The sequence below is a fragment of the Mustela lutreola genome, chromosome 5 (genome assembly GCF_030435805.1).
Source record: "Mustela lutreola isolate mMusLut2 chromosome 5, mMusLut2.pri, whole genome shotgun sequence".
In the NCBI taxonomy this organism is placed as follows: Eukaryota; Metazoa; Chordata; class Mammalia; order Carnivora; family Mustelidae; genus Mustela; species Mustela lutreola.
The window spans coordinates 71,379,510-71,402,326 of record NC_081294.1 but is presented as its reverse complement, the minus strand read 5'-3'; the positions used below and the strand labels follow the sequence as shown (position 1 = coordinate 71,402,326).

Here is a 22,817-nt window from a genome sequence, read left to right as displayed (position 1 = left end):
TCTGCGTGAGAGGCCACAGGTGTTAATAGGTTCTTGGGTTTGAGGTTGCTTCTTTTTTTATTTTTTCTTTTAAAGATTTTATTTATTTATTTGACAAAGAGAGAGAGAGATCACAAATAGGCAGACAGCAGGCAGAGAGAGGGGGAAGCAGGCTCCCCGCCGAGCAGAGAGCCCGATGTGGGACTCCATCCCAGGACCCTGGGATCATGACCCGAGCTGAAGGCAGAGGCTTTAACCCACTGAGCCACCCAGGCACCCGGGTTTGAGGCTTCTAACAGATGCTACAAGTTTCTGCACAGAACAATTAACTGTTATATTTTATTTTTTTAAAGATTTTATTTATTTATTTGACACAGAGAGACACGGTGAGAGAGGGAACACAAGCAGGGTGAGTTGGAGTGGGAGAAGCAGGCTCCCTGCTGAGCAGGGAGACCAATATGGGCCTCGATCATGACCTGAGCCAAAGGCAGACGCTTAAGGACTGAGCCACCCAGGTGCCCAATTATTGTATCTTTTGGTGGGAGGAAGAGGGAACAAAATACAGACTTAGCAGCTGGTGGTTTTAGACCCCCGTAATACAAGAGGCTATGAGCTTTCACCAAATCTTGTTATCCCAATATATCGGTGGCTTTCAATCTCTGCCACACCTGCAGCTGGTGCTCTGGAGCCTCTTTGATTCTGTACTTCCACAGATTTCACCCTCCTTCTCCTCTATTGGGGCAGTTGGTCACCTAGCTGTTTGGGATGGGGACAGTGTACATGGGGTCTAATTATTATATCTACAGACTCTGTCAATACCCAATTAGGATCCTAGGGGACACCATTGCCTTCCATGGTACATGGACTCTTCCTTTCCTGAGGTTTTCCTGGCTTCTGTGTGCTCCTCAGGTAGCTTCTTGTTGATAAGCTCACCTATAGCAGCTTTAGATTTCCTTTTTCATGAGCTCAGCTCACACTTGAGGCCAGTTTCCACCTCCCAAAAATTTGTTCACACTCATCTGCTAAGCTCTCCTTACCTACTCTTTGCCTTTAGGTGGTGTATTTGATAATCACTTGTTCTAATGGCAGTGGGAGGAAGTAGAGATGAAGGCATGTGTTCAATGCCCCACATCAAGAAGAGGTACTTCTTTAATGTGTACATCTTTTTGCTTTTAGACATTAACACTTAAAATATCAGAGTGGTTAGAGTGCTTGGAGGTTACCTCTTGCTCTGTATATGAAGACCTTGGGCGGGCAAGAATTGGCAGTGTCAGCAACAACTGTTAACTTTGTGTGTGTGTATGTGTATATCCATACACACACATACAGAGAAAAGTTCACATGCCATAAAATTCAGCGTTACAAACTGTATATTTAGTGATTTTTAGTCTGCTCACAAGGTTATGTAACTATCACCACTATCTAATTCCAGAATGTTTCCATCACTTTCCCTAAAAACTTCATACCAAATAATACTCACTTCCCATCCCTCCTCCTCCCAACCTCTAGCAACCTACTAATCTGCCTTCTGTCTCTGTGAATTTGTCTATTCTGGACATTTCCTATAAATAGAATCACAATATGTGGTGTTTTTGTCTGGCTTTTTCCATTTGGCATAATCTTGTCAAGGTTCATTCATGTTGTAGTGTGTATCAGTACTTAATTTCTTTTTATGGCTGAATAATAATCCATAGTCTGGAAATACAACATTGTTTATACATCTCTTGAAGGCCATTTGGGTTCTTGGTACTTTTTGGTTATTATGAATGATGCTGTTATAACCATGTGCAAGTTTCCATATGAACCTGTTTTCAATTCTTGTTGGTTATATACCTAAGAGTAGGCTTGCTGAGAGTCACAGGGTAACTGTTTAATTGTTGAATAAACTGTTTCCAAAGCAGCTGCACCATTTTACATTCCCACCAGTAGTGCGTGAAGATTCAGATTTCTCTATGTTCTTGCCAACATTTGGTGAACATCTTTTTGATTCTAGTCATCTTAGTGGGTGCTAAGTGGTACTTCATTGTGGTTTTGATTTGTATTTGATATTGAGCATCTTTTCATGTGCTTATTGGCCCCTTATATATCTTCTTGGGAGAAATGTCTATGCAAATCCCTTGCCCATTAACAAAAAAGCTGGATTATTTGTCTTATTATTGACTTGCAAGCCGTTAAGCGTATTAAGGTAAATGTAATTTAGATAAAGCACTCAGTGCTCCAGGAAGACCAGATGGCTGCAGTTTGGCTTTATCTTTAATTCTTTGCAGGCACGTGTTAAGTTTTTGAAAACACTATTGTTTTGAGGTTATTTTTTTTTCTTCTTCTTCTTCTTCTTCTTCTTTTTTTTTTTTTTAAGATTTTTATTTGTGTATTTGAGAAAGAGCACACACTCACATCTCATTACTGCATCCTGGAGGCCAAGGCCATACTTGGGACAGGGAGGGAGAAGCAAACTCCCTGCTGAGCTCAGAGCCCAATGCAGGGACCCTGAGATCATGACCTGAGCCCAAGTTAGATGATTAACCAACTGAGCCACTCAGACACCTAAAAATAACCCTTGCATAGAGACTATCTGTGAAATAACACCTACTGCCATCACTAATAAAGATTATTAATTTAATCCTAAGAACCAACACAAAGCCTTTGGAAATGCTATTGAACACTCTTGGAAATCCTTGATTCCATCCTTGGCAGCAACTCCCCAGACTTCTTTTGGTTGTGGCCAAGCAAGAAACTGAAGCAACTCCTCTGAAAAGATAGTAGTCCCTTCTAGTATGGTAAGTCACATCTTTTTGTTAAAACTATCAAAAGAAGAAAGTGAGGCAATAATGGTAGAGACCTGAAGGAAGTGACTAGTCCAGGATCACATGTTGCTTTAAAGTTTGTTCCCCCAGAGAGCAGACAGATGATACAAGATCCTGTTGGCCAGCCCAAGGGAAATGGCTAGGAGTCCAGCCCTCACTGGACACTCCCTCACACTTCCCCCCAAAGCACACACATACTCACATGCTCATTACTGCATCCTGTAGGTCAAGGCCATACTTGGGATGTTGCTGCTAGCTATGAACTCCCAGAATAGAGGAATGGCACAGCTGTTTACCCAGGATCAGGTCTCCCAGAGGCATTCATTCAACAAGCACTGGTCATAGTTCTGAATCTGGTAGGCCAGACATCTTTTGTTTCAAGAGCTCAAAATCTGTATAATGGGGCAGACAACTAAATGACTATTCTACAATGTAACATTAGATGGGGCAGGGAACAATGAGCTCTGCCTAGATTTTTTTTTTTTTTTCCAATTTATTTGACAGACAGAGACCACAAGTAGGCAGAGAGGCAGGCAGAGAGAAGAGGAAGCAGGCTCCCTGCTGAGCAGGAAGCCCAACTTGGGGCTCAATCCCAGGACCCTGAGATCATGATTGAAGGCAGAGGCTTCAAACCACTGAGCCACCCAGGTGCCCCTGAACTCTGCCTAGAGATACCAGAAAAGCTTCACCGAGGAGAGGATGCTTGGCTCAGTGGCTGTTTAACTCACTGTCAAGGTGGGTCCTTACTGGGTCATTTGCTAGTGGGGGAGGGAGAAAAAGAAGAAACTTCAGCATATGCCCAGCCCTCTGTAGGAGGTAGCTATGTGATGGGAGCCTATGCTTCTGGGTCTCAAGACAGGCCCACCTTGGCCTGACATCTGCTTTGACCTTTGGTCCTTGCTGGTGTGAAGAAACAGGTGGAATTCAGGTCAACCCTCCTTAGCGCAGGAATAGGAAAAAGAAACTGATTGCGATTTTCCTGTCTTTGATTTTATGTTTGTTAAGGGAAATCTTGTTTGCATTTTTATAGCAAATGTTTGTGACTTTGAACCAGGAACTTGCCTGCCTTGTGTTTCTCTTGCGCTGTTTTATCTTGCTTCCTGAGTTGGTAGTTTTGAGGTTGTGTAAGACCTGCTCAAGGGTCTCCAGCCACATCAAAGGGATGGGACAGCAGCCCCTTAACCCCAAGGCAGCTGAGTGAGATCTCTCTTGCTCTTGTGCCTAGTAGTTAATTCTTCCAGGGATAAAGTAGATTCCAATACCCAAGTCTGGCTAGATTTCTTCCTGGCTGATGTTGGAATCCCAGTGTTGAAGAGGTCTTGGCTCTATATCAGAAACTTGTTAATTTCAAGCTACAGCAACCAGTGATGCTTGACTTGCTCAACAAAAGGAATGTATTGGAAGCAAGTACGGTAGTTCATAGAATTGACTAGAAAGCAGGAGGACCAGACTATGAAAATAGACAAGAACCAGAAGAGACTGGGCAGCAAGAACAGGAGACAGGTGGTTCTGACCTCCACTGTTCACTGTACGCCCCCCCAGACTTTTGGTAGTTTCTCTCCTGTCCTAGTGTCTTTCTGTCACTCACATGAGAGTCTTGGCAGGGGCATCAGATTGGTCAAGCCTGAGTCTCAGACCTAATCTGTGGCTGTTTGGCTTTCAGAGTGGGAGGAGGGGCCCTGCCTCTCTAACACAACATGAAATTCCTCCCAAGAAGAAAGTGTTTGGAGGTCCATGGCAGCCCTGTTTGGGGGTGTAGTAAGCAAGGTTGAGTAGTAAGCTACCAACAGCGTGACTGCCACCCATAGGAAATCTCTGGTGTATAAACCAACCCTTAGAGATAAAATTTGAGGCTGGGAGGGATGCCTGGGTGTCTCAGTTGGTTAAGCATTTGCCTTCTGCTCAGGTGATGATCCCAGGGTCCTGGGATGGAGCCCCATCTCAAACTCCCTGCTCAACGGGGAGCCTGCTTCCTTCCTCTGCCTGCCATACTCTCCCCCTTTCTCCCTCTCTGACAAATAAATAAATAAATAATGAAATCTTTTAAAAAACTGAGGGTAGGGAGTGGGTAGTTGGGTTATGGACGTTGGGGAAGGTATGTGCTATGGCGAATGCGGTGAAGTGTGTAAAACTGGCGATTCACAGACCCGTACCCCTGGGGCTAATAATACGTATATGTTAATAAAAGTTTAAAAAAATATTGAGGCTGGGATTTAGGGGAGATTGTACTCCCCACAGGGGAGGCTGAAGTGAGGAATAATAGCCTGCCATGGAATATGTGTGATGAAATCTGATGTCCTCTCTACCTGGCAAATCTGTAGTCCTTTCTCAGTTCTACAGATGAGGAAATCGAGGTCCAGGAAGGTTGGGGTTTCTCCTGGGTCCTACCGTGACGGGCGTTCACACATACTCTGCCAGGCTGTGAACTCAAGCTCTTCTTCCCACTGCGTTGCTTTTCCTTAGCTGGGACACGTGAATTGGAGAACACATCCCTATTCTGTGGTGAGAAGTCATAGGATGACCATAGGCCTGTCTCTGAATCCACATCTGCTTCCTCTAGGCAATTAGTGTTGTTATTGAACCCCAGAATTCCTTTGGTGTCACCCAGTAAATAGGTTACCTTCCCCCTTGATCTTGTTAGCTGATTGGCTAGGAAAGTCAAAAGTAACTTCTATACCTTGGTTATTCTTCCCTTTTCTCTATTTTTTTCCTAACTCGATCCTTCTCTGGAAGCACAGAGAGCAACCAACTAGAGAGTATGTGTTACAGTCATCCCTGGCAGGGTCCTGAAAATGCAGGGACTGTGATGGATGCTGGAGACGGGCACCCACAAGTTTTAGGGTGAAGTCTCCTTTATGTGAGTAACTGAGATACATCAGTTAAAATCAGTATTTCCTACCTGAATGTCAAGTAGCTGCATGATTTGCTTTCACAGTCAACCACCACCACAATTCACCCCACATGCACATAGCATATTCTGACCCAGTCCTGCCCCTAGGCCAGCACGTGGCTTTTGTGTGCAGTTCTGGGCCCAGAGCTCTAGAATTGGATTGCTCTCCCCTTAAAAATGCTGACCAGGTGACTTCTTGGCAAGCAGAGACCTGGGAGATTGAGCTCACACAGAAGGCACTTTTAGGAGAGGGCCTTTTGGAGAGTATCTCGTTACTCTGTTAGGGCCCAAGCATAGAAGAGGCAGTTTGGCCATTCCTGGGCTTGAACCAGCTGTCACCCTTTCTGGGCAATGACTTTGGGGGTCTTATTCAGAATCTGAATTTATATTCTTGAAAACCAACATGAAGCTTAGCTGACAATTTTCATCTAGGTCCTAGGAGGCCAGAAGTGCAAAAGAGAAATTCTCACTTTACCACCACTTACCTCTCCTAGGTCCCCGGGGTAGAAAAAGAAGACAGGCCTCTGTCCATCTATCTCATTTAACCTCTCTTGTCCAAGGATATGTAGGTAACAGCTGAACGAAGGTATACTAGGAAGATGGAATGGTCCCAGGCCTGAGGCTTGGGGCCAGGCTAGAGGAGAAAAGCTGAATTATTTTGGTTATAGCAAACAGAGGTTGAGCTATCACCCACTGTCTGTAGGGAAAAGGTGATATACGTGTATTCAATAGGAATGTGACGGCCCAACATTCCTTCCCAAGGACTGCTGATCTGAAAGGGAACTTTTGTTTCATCCCATGACAGCCAGTCCCTACCCAGCCTTGTCCAGGGCCTTACCTGTCAGAAGTCCCTGCAGGAGGGAGTGAGCTCCATTCTCTATTCGCTTGATTCTCATGGCTGTCTTCCTGTGAAGTCCAATTTTTAAACAAGTGTGGAGAATTCCAGTGCAGAATTAGAAAACAAACAAATTGCTTAACTTAAGTAGAGATTTGTTTATAAGCAATGACTCCTATTTTGTTGGATTTCTAAAAATAGACAACATGATTTTGTTGAAAGCTTTGTGGCCTCTACTACTCTATGACTATCTCTGAATTATTATGACAGCTATGTAGCAGCTGTCTAAAAGAAAGATAAATCTTTTGCTTCAGCTAGGGATTATAGATTTATTGCCATCACAAATTCATAAGACACAACCTTGGGAAAGTATTTGCCACACATAAGAAAAAAAAAATAATTGCCCTAATATAGAAAGAGATCTTAAAAATCAGTAAGAAAAGACAAATAATCAATAGTAAAATGGGCAAAGGGAATTGACAGGTTGCCAAAGTGAATACAAATGGCTTTTAAATGGACAAAATGATGTGCAATTTCATTTATTAAAAATGTAAATTAGGGGCACCTGGGTGGCTTGGTGGGTTGAGCCTCTGCCTTTGGCTCGGGTCATGATATTTGGGTCCTGGGATCAAGCCCTGCATCACATCAGGCTCCTGCTCAGTGGGGAGCCTGCTTCTCCCTCATTCTCTCTGCCTGCCTCTCTGCCTGCTTGTGATCTCTGTCAAATAAATAAAATCTTTAAAAAAAAGTAAATTAAAGCTGTGAGATACTATTCTTGCCTTTCAGATTGCAGGCATCAAATTTTGATAATACTCTGTATTAGTGAGGCTGTAGGAAAATGGTCACTTTCCTACATTGATAGAAATATAAATCGGTACAACCTCTTGGTAAGAAATTTAACAGTATCAACCAAAATTGAAGACTTACATACCTTGTTAAATTTATCTATTATGGTGTAACAAACTACTCCAAAACATAATGACTTCATTCATAATTGTTTTGCTTGTGGTTTTGAGGGCCAGAAATTGAGGAAAGTCTAGGTTGTATGGTTCTATTCTGATCTGTCAGGTGTCAGCTGGGGTGGCTGGGAGGATCCACTTCCAATTCATCTTTTAAGAATTTATCCTAGAAACAAATGTAAGCAAAAATATATGAAAGCAAAAATATATGAACAAGGGTATAAAATTATACCCTTGTAATTATAAAATTACAAATAGTAAAATGCAAGATTAACCTAAATGTCTGCCAATAACCCAATTTATTTATGCCCATGTAACAAATAACTGCATCTATTAAAAAGAATGATGATACAGCTCTATGTACAGATAGTGAAAGAGCTCCAAGATATAACTTCAAATTAAAAAATCAAATTGCAGGGGTGCCTGGGTGTATCAGTAGGTTAAGCATCAGATTCTTGATTTCAGGTCAGGTCCTGATCTCAAGGTTGTGAGATTGAGTAACCTATTGGCTCCACTCTAGGTGTGGAGTCTGATTAAGATTCTTTCTCTCCTTCTCCCCCTCTACCACCACCACCCTTCTTTCTTTCTTTAAGAAAAAAAAAAATCAAGTTGCACAACACCTTGGATATGTATCTCTGGAAAGAAAAGTTTGTTTTTTTTTTTTTTTTTTTTTTATTTATCAGAGAGAGAGAGGGGGAGAGAGCGAACACAGGCAGACAGAATGGCAGGCAGAGGCAGAGGGAGAAGCAGGCTCCCCGCTGAGCAAGGAGCCCGATGTGTGACTCAATCCCAGGACGCTGGGATCATGACCTGAGCCGAAGGCAGCTGCTTAACCAACTGAGCCACCCAGGCGTCCCGGAAAGAAAAGTTTTTATAAGCCCTTTACAATAAACCCATGGAAACCATATGTGAAACTTAGTCCAGGTGCATGTTAGCCTATTGAGGACACAGAAAGAAGAAATTTCTGATTGAGGTTATTGCTGCTACTCATTTCTCATCTTCTAGTCCTGCTCAGTCTGTAATTCTTCTCTCCTGTATGGGCCCAAAGGCTGCATGGAGTGCTCGCTTGGGCAGCACATATACCAAAGGCTGCATGGACATCCACGTCTTGAAATTCTTTTCACTGGTTATGTGAAAATGGCTTTTGAAACTAACCATCATAGGGTTATATTTTGCCTCTACTTCTTATGAGCTACTTGACCTTGACAAGATATTTAATCTCCCCAAGCCTTAGTTTTCTCACCTGTAAAATGGGGGCATAATGATACCTACTTCTCAGGAATAACAGGATTAAAAATTTAAGTAGCAGGGGCACCTGGGTGGCTCAGTGGGTTAAGCCTCTGCCTTCAGCTCAGGTCATGATCTCAGGGTCCTGGGATCGAGCCCCGCATCGGGCTCTCTGCTCAGCGGGGAGCCTGCTTCCTCCTCTCTCTCTGCCTACTTGTGATCTCTCTCTGTCTATCAAATAAATAGATAAAAATCTTTAAAAAGAAAATTTAAGTAGCAGATTTACCACAGTGCCTGGCAGCAAAGACATGGTCTTTAGTATTTATACTATTGTCACATAACATCCAAATCCAACAGTGGGGGGCTGGTGGATCAAAGCAAGAAACCACGGAGAATTATGACGTGGGCAGTGACTTAGGTATATTTCAACAGTTCAGATTACAAGTGCTAAGCCACGTGGAGTGAGACTCACCACCTTCTCACCCATCAGTTCCTTGAGATCAGGCCTGGTCCTGCACAGTGAGGTCTGTGGCTGCAACCCTGGCTCAGACCAGTCACAGAGGAGGCTTTTTAAAAAAGACTCTCCCAAGTCTGAGAAAATACTGAGATCCTGAGGGACACAGGCATCTGTTTTTGTTTTTGTTTTTGTTTTTAAGATTTATTTACTTATTTATTTGACAGACAGAGATCACAAGTAGGCAGAGAGGCAGGCAGAGAGAGAGAGGAAGAAGCAGGCTTCCTGCTGAGCAGAGAGCCCGATGTGGGGCTCGATCCAAGGACCCTGAGATCATGACCTGAGCTGAAGGCAGAGGCTTTAACCCACTGAGCCACCCAGGTGCCCCAGGCGTCTGTTTTTTTATGTTGTAGAAAAATGTGATCAGCATGTGCATGTCTCCACCTTCTTCAGGACCCCTGCTCTCCACCCACCACCACTAAAGGTGAACTTGAATTTGGCAGTTTTTTCTCCTCCCCTCTGCCCCAAGATTCTTGGAGGTTTTTCTTTTTGTTTTTTTAAAGGTATTATTTGTTTGTTTATGAGAGAGAGAGTGTATATGCACACTGGAGCAGGGGCAGAGGGGAAGGGGAGGAACAAGCAGACCTCCTGCAGAGCTCTCTGTCCCACCACCCTGAGATCAAGCCCTGAACTGAAACCAAGAGTTGTCCACTTAGCTTAGCTGACTGAGCCACCCAGGTGCCCCTTCTTTTTGCTTTTATTATAAAGAGGTAGGAGGTTTTGTTTGTTTGTTTAACATAACACCATTCGTATTAAACATGCACAGCAAGAAAGCAACAACACACACCTTAGAATAAATGTAAAACAATACATGCTGAATACATCAGAAGTGTTGCCTGTTGCAGGGAAAGGAATGGTGTAAAGAGGCATTTCTTTGGTGTAAAGAGGAATGGTGTAAAAAGACATTTGGGGCTGTGTAATTCTTTTTGTGGGGAACTGTCCTGTGCATTGTAGGATGTTTAAGCAGTGTCCCTGGTCTCTTCCCTAGCTCTCTTCCCTAGAGGAGAGCTAGGAAATCTTAATGCTCTCCAGTCAAAGACCACCAGGTACACACCTATAGGTGGACAAAGTGGGTGTATCGATTGCTGCAGTGAGGGAGGAACACAGAGCACGAGGAACCACTGGGCATGTCAGCAAGAGGGCATTAGAAAGGACTTACAGAAGTTGGTCTTGTGTTAGTGACTTTGGAGAGCATTAAACAAGATTTTGCTCAGTGTTTGATGCCATTGGGAAGGGGAGTAATTCCATGATGAGGCATATCAATAAACTTATCCAGAAAGAGAAATAATGAGAGTAAAGCTAAAGGCACAGTTGGGAAAGAAACGGGGGTCATTCCTATCAGCCAGGACAGAAAGATGTTTAGTCGTTTTTATGATGTGGACAATGTTCATGGATTGTCTGTGCCCAGACAGGATTACAGAATGGTTACAGATGGCCTTGTCTAGTGTTGATGTCCTGTGAAATCAATTATGTGCTACAGAAGATGACGAAGGCCTTGGCTGTGAATGTCAGCTCAGCTCCTAGCAACATGTCAACTTCCAGATGTCAGGGGACGGCTTTTCTCTTCTTTAGAAGACAGGAGGCAAGGAGAGAAGTGGGTGGAGAGGATTTCAGATTTCTGGGAGTTAGGGAGAGCTTCTATAGAGTGTGCAAGAGAAGTAAGGGAGCAGGAAGGTTGAGTGGGTTTGTAAGACTTGCTGTGGAAACTGTGCCCACATTGTGGTTTTCAAGATACTTTTTTCAATATAAAATGGAAAATATAAAAACATGGGCAATTTTGAACTGGCTTTTGGTTGCTGAGTTGTGTTCCCTCTATTGTGATATTACTCTGAGCCTAACCAGTTCAGAAACTTCAAAGAGGCAGGTTTTCAAAGCCAAGAGGTTCTACGCCACTGTCTTAGAAGCCAGGGCTCCAGCTCCACCTGAAGCTGATGTCTGGGTGGGCATGTTGTGTAAAGAAGAAGCAGAGACAGGAGGGCACCAATCAAAGGCCAGGTTCAGGTGCCTGCTGTCTCCATCCCCTAGAAGACCCAAGCAGACAGCGTTCCCCAGACTCCCAGTGCCCCCAGATAGTGGTAGCTTTGATCCATGGTCTGGTTTCTGGGTACCTGTTATTGCCACCAGCAAAATTTGTCACCCAGTATGCCAGGTTGGGGGGACCCACTCCCCACCCTCTGGCATGCTGATTCTGTGGGAGATGAAGGGATGCCCACACCAGTAGCAGAGGAACTGGAGAACTGAAAGGGCTCAGCTGAGGGCCCCATGATCCCTTCTGGGGATGGAGCATTTCTTGGTGGAGCCAGTCAGTACTGGATGATGGAGGTTTAGGAAACCGGGGCAGGGAAGGCTGAGGACGTGGTGGGGAGGAAAGCACAGTGCCACATGAATTTAGAGCATTATCTGAAGTCTGAAGGAGAACCCCGCAGGCAAAGCCCTTGAGAGCCAGACTCCCAGGCTGGAATGAACCCTATCCAAGCCACAGGGGATGTGCATACGTGCGGCACCTAACGGACCCGCCAAAGGCAGCAGAAGTGGATACACAATGCGCCCGCTGTGGTTCAGGGGGCTGGCCAGAAGGGCCTAGACCATGCGGGATAGTGAGAGAAATGGAGAAAAGGGGGGCAAAAATGGGAGATAAGAGCCCCCGGTAGGATTCAAAGAGCTGGGAGAGTTTTGGGAATGGGGGATCTGGAGGGAGAGTCGGTGACTTCCATCTAAACTGTACTCAGAGGGACGGGACCAGAGGAACGAGCCGTAGGCGCCTCTGCGCACTTGGCCAAACTTGAAAGTAATTGTGGCCGTCTGGAGCCCCTGGGGCCCGGCCAGGGCTTCCCCACCGAGGAGGCTGTCGAGTCCCCTGGGGCCCCAAGCCGGCGCTCCGCGGGTGCTGAAGACACGCAGGGTCACAGGCGGCGCTGGAGGCGGGCAGGCGAGTGCCGCGGTCGCCCTTTCTCCTCCTCCTCTCTCGCTTCTCCCGCCGGGAGCCGGAGGCCAGTGTCGGCGGGAGAACGAGTGTCCACCCCCTGGGTCCGGGGCTAAGGCCGGAGAGCTGCCACCACGGGGCTGGGGGTGGGGCGTGGGCGATCCCCCAGGCAGCGCCACCACTCCTCTCTCCCGCCCCCTGGCCGGACGTGGCACCTCCCCTGCGGCGGCAGGGGCCGGGAGGTGGGGTCGGGAGCCCCAGCCCCGGGCTCTGATGTCACCGCGGCGCGGCGGTCGGCACGCGGGAGCTCGTCTGGGCCAGGAGTTCAGGTATGCTGCAGGGCCAGGTGGTGGGGCGGGCGGGGGCGGGGGCAGGGCGACCAGGAGGGGGGCACAGCGAGCACCGCGGCCAGGAGAGGTGGGGGGCACCGGGGAGGAGCAGGCGCGTCATTCCTCTGGGTGTTCCACCCAAGCCTAGATTGGCGGGCGCGGGTCGAGTCGGCCCTTGAGTGCGGGAACTCTTCGCGGGGTGTCGGGGGCTATCGGGGGAGGCGCCGTGAGGCCACACAGTGGGATCTCTCTCCGCAACCCAACCCTCCCCCCACTCCCCCACCCGGCTCCTACTCTGCGCCCGCCGAATCGCGGGAGAATCCATGTGGGGCGGGCCCCCACCCAAGCTGGCGCTTTCCCTGCACTGGTCTGAACCCTCCTTCTCTGACCGTGAACCCAACAGGAAAGGTCCCGAAACGCGCCGGCCAGCGGCCATGGGCCCCCCTGGCATCCCCAGAGTCCCGCTATCGTGCCACACCGTGTGACTCTGCCGCCCCCTGCGGTCGCCAGGCTAGTGCCTCTCTCCCGCCTGGACTTTCAAGAGCCTGAAGCCCCAGGTATGTGGTCCGCCCACCACCGCGGCCTCCTGTCCCCGGGTGCAGCTAGCACCCCGCCTTTTCTGCTTGCCCGGCTCGGCTCGGCATGGAGCTCCAGTCTCTGGGGACTACATCTGGGCTAGAGCGACCAAGATTGTAGGCTGTGCGGGCTGCGCGGTCCCTGTGGACCTACCGGGACAAAGGGCCCCCACAGGGGACTGGGAGGGCCATCCAACTTCCAGGCATGCCTGCCCAGCCAGACTCCTCTGGGGTGCTGGTATTGAAGACAGAGCCCAGGACCCGGAAGCTCTGTGTGGCAGGGACAGGCAGCACCCCCACAGTGAGTGCTACTGAGGGAAGTCCATTCGAGAGTGGTGGCCTGAACAAGTTCTTCAGAGGTCGGATGTGAGGTGGCCTTGGGGAAGAGTATGCTTTAATTCCTAGTCACTGGGGATCATTTGAGGTTGTCTGCCTTTCTGGCCACCTCACCTGGATCTGCTCCCAGTGTCCTGGTGTGGTTTTACCAGGCGGAAGCTGTCTTTATCGATTTCCCCAACATCCCCTAACTAAAAATCTGAGTCACCCTGCTTGCCTAGTCCAAACTTTCTGCTGAGGTCTAGACCCACATCCCACCTTCCCAGACTTGCCACAGACCCTGCAGAGCCTACAGGCCCCAGATTGAATGAGCACTGGACCCTGGGCCAGTCCCCATAGCAGCTTCCTCCTTCCTGAGACTGACACCTCTACCTCCCTGGCCTCCAGCTCTGAACACTGAGGTCATCTTTGTCTCCTTTTCCTTTCTTGTTGCTCTTTCCTTCAGGGGACAAGTATATGTGACCTCCCCTCACCCTAATCTGGAGCTTTTCCGGCAGGGATTCCAAGCTGCCCCCTCTGCTCTGGCAAGGCTTGGCCAAAGGCCTGAAGAACTCCTTGGGCTCCAGTCTCTGGACTCCAGTTCTTTGTAGGCCCTGGCTCTGTAGCCCAGCCCATGGCTGACACCAGTGCTGAGGCTACGGCTCCGGGAGTGTCACCACCCCCAGTCACAGTGGCTGGCTGGACTTCAAGAGGCTTCTGCAGCCAGACAAGTATGCAGTCTCCTTGCTCTTTGTGTCGAGGCCCCCAAACACACTGGAGGAGCTAGCTGCCCCCTCTGAGTGTAGCAGGTTCTGCAAAAGGCACAGAATAAGCATTTGCGTGGTTATCGGCCTACTGGGGCCACCACTGCAAACGTATCCTCAAAACAAGTTAGGGGCAAACAGCAAACATGCATACACACAGTTTTATTATCTGTTAAGTTGTTTTTAGGTGCTGAGCTCAGAAGCCTTGGCAAACACAGTAACTCACAAGATAACATTTTTGAGGAAATTTCTTCGTACGTGGATAGTTGCTGGTGTCTGTAGATGCAGGAAGCCAGCAATGGGCAGGCATGGGTGGAGTGTGCCAGGGAAATCAAGGCTCCCAAGCTGGGCTCAGACCAGGAAGAGAGAGGGCTAGTGCCTGGGTGCCTAGGGCGGCTTTCCTAAAGGAGGTGACTGTCCTCCCAGAAGTTGCTACTCAGAGTGGCTGCTCATCTTCCTCAAGTCCAGAGAGTGGAAACATTCTGCGGAAGAGGTCCCCAAACCTGACTGTGAGGACCAACATGCAGGGCCAGTGTTGGTGGGCATAAAGATACCTCCAAGTAGGCACTGGCAAGATGTTCTGGTTCCAGGTCACCTGCGAGCCCCTCTTGAGGATACGGTAGATAGTGCCTTTTCTTTTTAGGAAACATCGTATCATCACACCACTAACCTCCCTTCCCTCTCCTGACCTGCAATCTGTAACATCTCTGGCCTTGGAGAAGGGGGTGGAGGGTGACCCTGGTTTCCAAATAGTATTCAGGAGGCTAAAATGAACCTGCTTTTCGGTTCCTACCCTAGCTGCTGGTCACCCTCCTCTGTACCCCTCCCCAAGCCAGCTTAGGGAAAGCAAGCCCTCCTACCTCCCCAAAGTCCCCATACCCCATTAGGAGCCCCAGCTTCCTAAGACTCACAGCTGCTCTCACCCTTGACCCATACACTCCCTACCCAACTCCTCCTGTCACTCACCTTGCTCCCCTCTTGGCTCTGGGGAGGTACTGATTTCTGGCCTGTCCTACTCCACCTGTGCTTGCCTAATCTTTTGTTTCCTAATAATGCATGAGTAACCTGGACAGAGTCCATGGTGTCAGCTGCTTCATTCATTCTGTCCCCCTCACCAGAAAAGACCAGTAGGGAGAAAAGAGTGGGCAGAAGCCAAAGAGCCCTCTTCCTTCTCCAAGAAAGCCACCCCCTATACACTTGTTGCAAGTTTTGCTCTTTTCCTTGCCATTCAACAAATATTTCTTTAACATTGACTTTGTGCTAGGTACTGGGGGTACAGAGATTACTTAGTACTGGGCCTCTTCTCAGGAAGTTCATGGGTGGGAATGGGAAGAGGGAATCACAAGCAAGCCAACAGTTGCGCTGCATGCAGGGTGATGGGTACTGTGTGGGGTGTGAGTTTGAGGGGGGTGGAGCTCAGGTCCCAAAAGTTCAGAAGACCTCTAACCTGGACCCAGTAGGAGGAGCAAGAGTAGCAGAACAAAGCTGGGGGGTTGAGGCTGCAAAGCAGAGACCATATTGTTGTGGTATCTGCTAGTATTTTGCAAGCAGGTCGGAGTGACTTTCCCAGAGCTGAGTTTAGGCTTTATTGGAGGCTTCTGGCAGTTTCGGGTGGGGAGTGGGGCAGCGGGGTGGTGGTGAAGGTAAACTGGTTTTCGGTAGGGTTGGCTTCTAGGAAATTGATTCTGGCTGCAGTAAGCTTGGAGGCAGTCCCAGATGCCAGACAGGGTTCTGCTTCTTAGCAGCTATGTGCCCCTGGGCAAGTCATTTCCCCTCTGAAAAACCCCAGTGTCCTCATCTGTAAAATGCAGATAGCAGTTGTAGAGGATCAAGATATTTATATGAAGCACCTGGACACGGGGGCGTGGGGGGGTAGGAGGCTGTGAGGCTGCTTCTGACCTAGCGTGCCCCCTCCTTTCTTGGCTCCCCTGTGATCTCAGAACGTTCTTGGCGGTTGTTTATTAGGGAAAGACTAACAAAGCCGCCAGGAAGCCGCCGGGGCGGAACTGGGTTGGGGAGGGCAGGAGTATGGTACATTCTTGGTGCTTCTGAAGTGCTAGGGAGAAGTGGGGGCTGCCAGCCTGGAGAACCTCAGTGTGGAGTGGGCTAGTCTTCAACTCCTTCCCCGGAGCTAAGGGGAGTAGCTAACGCCCTCAAACTCCAGAGTTGCTTCCAGGGACTGGCCCTACCCGCGTCATCCCCGGCCTGGGAGGTGGCAGCGCTAAAGGTCGTGTGACCCTCGAAGGGATGTTCAGTAAGCACCTGGCTGTCCGAGTTGGAGGGGCCAGCCTGACCCGGGGCTCCTTCGCCACCACGCTGTCTGTGTCCTTCCAGGCCCCGCGGAGCTGGCCTCAGCACTCACCTGCGCAGTTATGGAGGCCCCGGGGCTGGGGGGCGACCGCGCCTCCCCAGCCTCGTCCACTCGCAGCCTGGACCTGCGGCGGCTGTCCGCGCGCGCCGACTCGGCCTACAGCTCTTTCTCCGCCGCCTCCGGGGCTCCTGAGCCGCGCACGCCGTCGCCTGGGACCGATCTCCTACCTTACCTGGACTGGGACTACGTGCGTGTGGTGTGGGGCGGCCCGGCCCCCGCCAGCAGCCTTCGCGCCTCCCCGCAGCCCCGGCCCGCGGCCACCGTGCATAGTGGGCTGCGGCCCCCAGAGGCCCGGGGGACGCCGGGGCCGCTCAGCCGCCAGGTCACTCCGCTGCTGTTTGCGCTGGCGGCCGAGGCGGAGGCGGAGGCGCGGGCCGCGGAGCCTCCCAGCCCACCTGCTTCGCGGGCCGCCTACCGTCAGCGGTTGCAAGGCGCCCAGCGGCGCGTGCTCCGGGAGACGTCCTTCCAGCGCAAGGAGCTCCGCATGAGCCTGCCCGCCCGCCTGCGGCCCCCAGTCCCCATGCGGCCCCCCGCGGCGCACCCGCGCTCGGCCTCCCTCAGCCATCCCGGCGGCAGGGAAGCGGAGCCGGTGCGCTCCGGGGCTCCCTCGAGGGGAACCGTTGGCCGCGGCCGCCTGGCCACCCAGCAGCAGAAGTGGTGTTTCTCCGAGCCTGGGAAGCTAGACTGCGTGGGTCGGGGCGGTGGATCCGTAGGGGAATGCTCGAGGGAGGCTGGTTCCAGTTCTGGGGTCGTCAGGCCCGACCCCCAGGAGCAAAAGGTGCCCGCAGAATTCGAACGTCACCGGAACAGATGGTTGCCTGAGACCCAGCCCCAAGGCGTGGAGGACCCAGAACCTCGGTCCCGGAAGCTCTGTGACACCTATAGGCCTTCCAGTCGGAGTCAGAGCGCTTCAGGGGAAGTCTTGGCTCTTTGGGGAGGCCCAGGAGGGGTCATGCCCATTGTCCAGGTGTGGAAGATAGGGGCTGCAGGCTTGGGGTGGAGGACATCTGGGAGACTGAAAACTTGAGCTACATTTCAAGCAACTGTTTGCCTTTCCAGACTGTTCTCCAAGGAGCTGAAACCCCCAGACCACTGCTTCAGACCAAACTTGCCAGGTGAGAGACATGGACCACTGGGGCACTGCAAGTTGGAGAAAAGCAGTTTTCATAGCTGTTGCCCAAGAAAGAGAGGGCCCCCTCACCCACCCTCAGTTTGAGCCTTCTGATTCTGTCTTTTGCAAACTACATCCTGGAGGATCCCCCTGCACACCCACCCCACCCCACTGTGTCTCTGGTGCAGCACCAAAAGCTTCTTTCCTGGTCACTGTGGTCAGTGTGGGGTCCCTTCCTCCAGGTTCCTGACCCAGAAGGAAGCTGCAGTGATGTGTTCTGCAGAGTATCCCCCGAGCAGTCCCGCTGACTGGGAACAGAGGGTCTCAGAGACATGTATGGGGTCTGCCCGGCTCCCATCCCTTCCAGATGATGAGGTTTTCCTGGAGGAAGTCCCCCTGGTCAGAAGGAGATCACCTCCAGACACCCATGCCCCTCCGGGAAACCCAACCAGGTGAGTTGCCTCTTGCTGCCAAGCAGAGTGAGACATCCCCTTCCCACACATATCAACAAAATGCTGGAGGGATGGGGAGTCCTCTCCTAGCTGGAATCTGGGAGCCTGGCTGGTGGGGATGGGGACAGGTGGCCCTTGGAGGCCACTGCTTGTCTCTGGACAGAGCTTTTTCTGATTCAGTGTCTCTTCTACTTCTAGTGTCCATGTTTCTGAGCAGCAGTATGGAACTGGCTCAGGCCAGAGTCCCGATCAGGCTACAGTCCCCTCGGAGCACCCCCTCCATGAGCACCCAGGGACTGCAGGGGCAGATGACTGCTGGCAGAGGATAAATGGCTCTATGGGGTTCTCTAAGACCGTAAACTATAGCCCCCCCGGGATTGCAAATGGTAACATTGCAACCTTTGACCCCAATGGACTGCTGACCGTTGACTCACTGGCAGCTGCAGAGAGTGACCCTCTCAAACCTCTCCCAGTTGATGCCCCAGGACCTCCAAGCAACAATACCCCAGGTGCTTCTGGCCATAATGCCCTGGCTTGGGGCACTGGCCAGCCTGGTTCCAGGCCAACATGGCCCAGTCCTCGCCTTGAGGAGCTGGTTCAGGAGCTGGCCAGACTGGATCCGTCTCTGGGTGACACTCTCACTTCCTGTCCCAGCCCAGAGCCACCCCTGGACCTGCTAGATGGGCTGATTCCTTTAGCAGAGGTCTGGGCTGCAATGAGGCCACTCTGTGAGGAAGCTGGAAAGAAGGCTGGTGGTAGTCCTGAGCCAGGGTGAGTGAAGGGCACCAGGGTCGCAGGGGATTCTAAGTCCCTGCAATGTGGGGCAGGAAACCCAGCGAGCTCTGGCTTTGTCCCCAGGTTCTATCTATTTAGCTCCAGCCAGCTCCTGTCAACTTCTCTGGAGGAGACGAGGTTTGAAAACCATACCACCCACCCTGTGCCTGACCAGGCTTGTGGCCAGGGTCTCCCTCAACCAAATAGCAGCATACAAGCCAAGAAAGTGAGTGCGGAGGTTCCGGTGGAGATGGGGTTTGGCAAGAGCCCAAAATATGGGTTGAGGCGTGGGGGTCTGGCCTCACCCTTAAGTATCTGCGCCTTTCCTGCAGATGGAGCTGGCCGACCTCCTCCAAAAGATGCTGCGGAACCTTGAGGCTGAGCAGGAGCAGCTGCACGGGGCGGCCCAGGCTTGGGCCAGGCGCGGGGCTGCTCTGGAGGCCGTGGTGGGCCAGTCCTGTTCTCCCCGAGACCTAGAGCGGTTCAACAGGTTCATGGCCGACCTAGAGCGCGTACTTGGCCTGTTGTTGCTGCTGGGTAGTCGCTTGGCTCGCGTGCGGCGCGCCCTGGCCCGGGATGGCGTAGACTGCGACCCGGAGGAGCAGGTGACAGAGATTGGGGTGGGGAGAGCGGGGCAGTGAGGGAGGGGTCTGCTGGCTTGGACTGGGACGGTCCCGGCAATGGAGGCCCCCTCTCCCTGCTCATGGCACGCCTTCCCTGCGGCTGCAGGCCTCTCTGATGCAGCGACTTGGGCTCCTGCAGCGGCAGCAGGAAGACGCCAAGGAACTGAAGGAGCATGTGGCGCGGCGCGAGCGGGCCCTGCGGGAGGTGCTGGTGCGGGCCCTGCCCACCGAGGAGCTGAGCGCCTATCGTGCCCTGCTGGCGGGCAAGGCCGCAGTCCTGGCCCAGCAGCGCAGCCTGGACGAGCGGGTCCGGCTCCTTCAGGACCAACTGGACGCCATCAGGAGCGACCTTGGCCGTTGTCCTCTGACTCCCAGTCTGGCCTGGCCCCTAGAGACCCGTCTTCCAGATAAACCGCCCTTCCTTCCACCTCTCCTCTAATTACAGGTGGTGGCGTGGGGGTGGGGTGGGGGGGACACCGCCTCTGCCCCTTATCCACATCACTCGGGATGGGGTGACGCTGGTTGATTCGGTGCTTTTCCCTTGCCGGGAGAGGGAAGACCCAGGCGGGGTCTTCCCAGGATCCTTCTAAGTGTTTTCTTGTAGCCTTACCCAAGTATTGTGGGTTATTTGTTAATTAATTTATGGATTTTTAAAACTGCAGTATCCCTCCCCTTTTTGTGAGGAAAGAGGCTCTGTCTGGGTTGGTGGGAGGGAGAGGAGACAAATCAAAGGAGCATTTCTACTTAATATGCAAAATTGTCTTTTTTTTTTTTCTTCTCTTTCTTAATAATAATTGATGTGAGAAGTGTGTGTGTCACCTGGAGCCTCGCTTGGGGGAGAAATCTTGTTTATAGACAAAGTACACCAGCTTTGCCTGACTAGAGCAGAAGAGGAATTTGCTGGAGGACCTTAGTCAGGTCTGAGAATCCCTGGGAAGACTGGGATACAGGCTTGAAACCTGGAGAGACTAAGGGGATGCCAGGCCTTGTGATTCTACTGCCACCAGTTCTGGTAACTCCATCACTACCACAAAGGCCTAGGCCTGACTGGTCAACCCCAGGTCTCCTTTGCTGGTTTTCACCCAAGCCTCCACCCTCAAAAGTACAAGTGAGGGTAACAGCTTCCCTTCAGGACTCAAGGGATAGGGAATTTCCTCATATACATAATAGGTTCAGTTGCTTTGCTGCCTAAAAACCTTGATGAATTCAGGGACAATTATTCCAAGTCTCAGCAACAAATATATTGTCAAAAGTGAGTTTATCAAGAGACCCCACAAGATCCACTATGCTTGAGGAGGACAGTTGGGCATGGGAGCTGAAGGGAGGAGTCATGGTCTGGAGACCTAGAATGGGGGACTGAGGACCTGGAGAGACTGCTCTGCTTGTGTGCTAGAGGAGATAAGCTGGGGGTGAGCTGGGGTTGGGAGTGGGAAGTTAGGTGCTGGCGTGGAATGAATGGAGGAGACACACACTCCCTTCTGTTTGGGCATCAGCCTCTTCTGCACAGAGTCAATGTCAAGTTCTCAAATATACATGTGAAAATGTGCTTTAGTATTTGCAGCTGCACACGCCAGGGCCAAGAACATTGTCGATGCAAACGCTGAGTGTATTTATGGAAGTTGGGCACATTTAAAGGCATGTGTATGTGTATTTAAAGCCAACTGACCCCAAAGTGAGAAATCTCTGTGTCTGGGCTTGTTTTCTGGTGCCTATTGTCACTAAGTGCAACTGGTTGGGAATTTTAAATGGTCGTATTCATACCAAAAGCATTAGTTTTAACAGTCGGACCATTGAGCGCAGAACAATGCTAACATTGTGCCTCTTTATGAAAAACATATGGGACTCCTGCTGAGGCAGTTGCGGGTTCTAACATTATGCTTTGCTCTCTCCTTTGAACGCTGTGGGCGGGGCCTCCACGCCAAAGTCCTCATCCTAGAGGGCAGCTGGCTTATAGTCTGGATGAAATAAATTTACTTCTGCCTTTTGCCCTGTACAGCACCCCCTACATTCTCCCATTGTGCTATTCTTAGAAAAACATTTAACATTCACTAATTAGGCCAATGGAAATTGTGTGCTGCTCAGACAAAACACTTCCAGCCCAAGATGGACTTGAGGATCAGTGCCTGCTGTGGTCTCGTTAAAGTGCACTTTGGTTCTGTACTGGTTTTCCCATGGGGAATTATGAGGCTCCTGTGCTTGTCCTTACCAGATGGGGAGTAGGGTCACACCTCCTGCACCCATCTTTTCATCTTGCTTGTGTGTTCTTCCTGCACCATTTTATGTCCCTTTCACACTGTTTTTCTGTCAGAGTGCAAGAATGAGCACCATAGTGTTCAGTATTGGCATCACACTTTTTTTTTTTTAAAGATCTTTATTTGATAAAGATAATCAAAAGAGACCACAGGGAAGGACAGAGGGAGAGGAATCAGCAGACTCCCCCCTGAGTGGGGAGCCTCACAAGGGGCTGGGTCCAAGGATACTGAGATCATGACCTGAGCCGATGGCAGACCTTAACCCTCTGAGTCACCTAGGTGCCCCCAGACTAAGACCTTTTTTTTTTTTTTTTAAGATTTTATTTATTTTTCAGACAGATCACAAGTAGGCAGAGAGGCAGGAGGAAGCAAGCAGACTCCCTGAGGAGCAGAGAGCCCGATGCGGGGCTCAATCTGAGGATCCTGAGATCATGATCTGAGCCAAAGGCAGAGCCACTCAGGTGCCCCTCCAGACGAAGACTTTTTTTTTTTTTTTTTAAGATTTTATTTACTTATTTGACAGAGATCACAAGTAGGCAGAGAGGCAGGCAGAGAGAGAGAGGAGGAAGCAGGCTCCCCACTGAGCAGAGAGCCTGATGTGGAGCTCGATACCAAGACCCTGGGATCCTGACCTGAGCTGAAGGCAGAGGCTTTAACCCTCTGAGCCATCCAGGCGCTCCCAGACGAAGACTTTTGATGGTGGTGTGTGGGCCGGTGCTCGAGGCCCGGTGAATTCCACCGCCAGGATGCTGCCAGCAGAGGGCACTGTTCGCCCTGTGATGACGGATACCTACACCACCGTAGCCTGCTCCCCAGGCAGTAGGCCCTCTGAGCTAAGCACAGGGGCTTGGCCTTCCTCGCAGAGCAGTACTTGTTAAGCCTGAAGGCTGGATCCGAGCCTTTTTGCTTCTGTCGGGAAGAAATTCTGGCCGGCCAGCCACGGGAAAGCTGGCTTGCTTTTCTTTTGCTACCAGGCGTTGATTGAAATGTTGGTTAACGAGAAGTGGGGAGGAGGGAAGCTGGGGTTGTTGATCTCGAGTATCAGTATCAAAAAGAGCCTTATTTAATCTCCCGGGGTAGAAAAGAGGGTTTCGTGGGTCTCTTTTGGGGTTTCTGTCCC

General features: G+C 50.5%; 1 protein-coding gene across 2 annotated transcripts; it reads left to right on the top strand.

The window, feature by feature from the left end:
- The first annotated feature begins 12,249 nt into the window (after window positions 1-12,249).
- Window positions 12,250-20,251, top strand: SHROOM1 (shroom family member 1). 2 transcript variants are annotated; one of them, XM_059174556.1, is made up of 9 exons: window positions 12,250-12,460; window positions 12,864-13,017; window positions 16,449-17,452; window positions 17,545-17,600; window positions 17,839-18,048; window positions 18,247-18,819; window positions 18,907-19,048; window positions 19,155-19,427; window positions 19,552-20,251. In XM_059174556.1, exons 3-9 carry the CDS (start codon window positions 16,487-16,489, stop codon window positions 19,882-19,884), a joined length of 2,553 nt encoding a protein of 850 aa, XP_059030539.1. In that variant the 5' UTR covers window positions 12,250-12,460; window positions 12,864-13,017; window positions 16,449-16,486; the 3' UTR covers window positions 19,885-20,251. The 2 variants fall into 2 exon arrangements, with proteins under 2 accessions (XP_059030539.1, XP_059030540.1); XM_059174557.1 differs by lacking the exon at window positions 12,250-12,460 and adding an exon at window positions 12,516-12,548.
- The last annotated feature ends 2,566 nt before the right edge of the window (window positions 20,252-22,817 follow it).

Excerpts from the sequence above, each read along its gene's own strand:
- SHROOM1 (XM_059174556.1), top strand. The coding sequence starts at position 16,487 with ATGGAGGCCCCGGGGCTGGGGGGCGACCGCGCCTCCCCAGCCTCGTCC. Across the intron at positions 17,453-17,544 it reads GGGTCATGCCCATTGTCCAG|ACTGTTCTCCAAGGAGCTGA; the intron begins GTGTGGAAGATA and ends TTGCCTTTCCAG. Across the intron at positions 19,428-19,551 it reads ACTGCGACCCGGAGGAGCAG|GCCTCTCTGATGCAGCGACT; the intron begins GTGACAGAGATT and ends CTGCGGCTGCAG.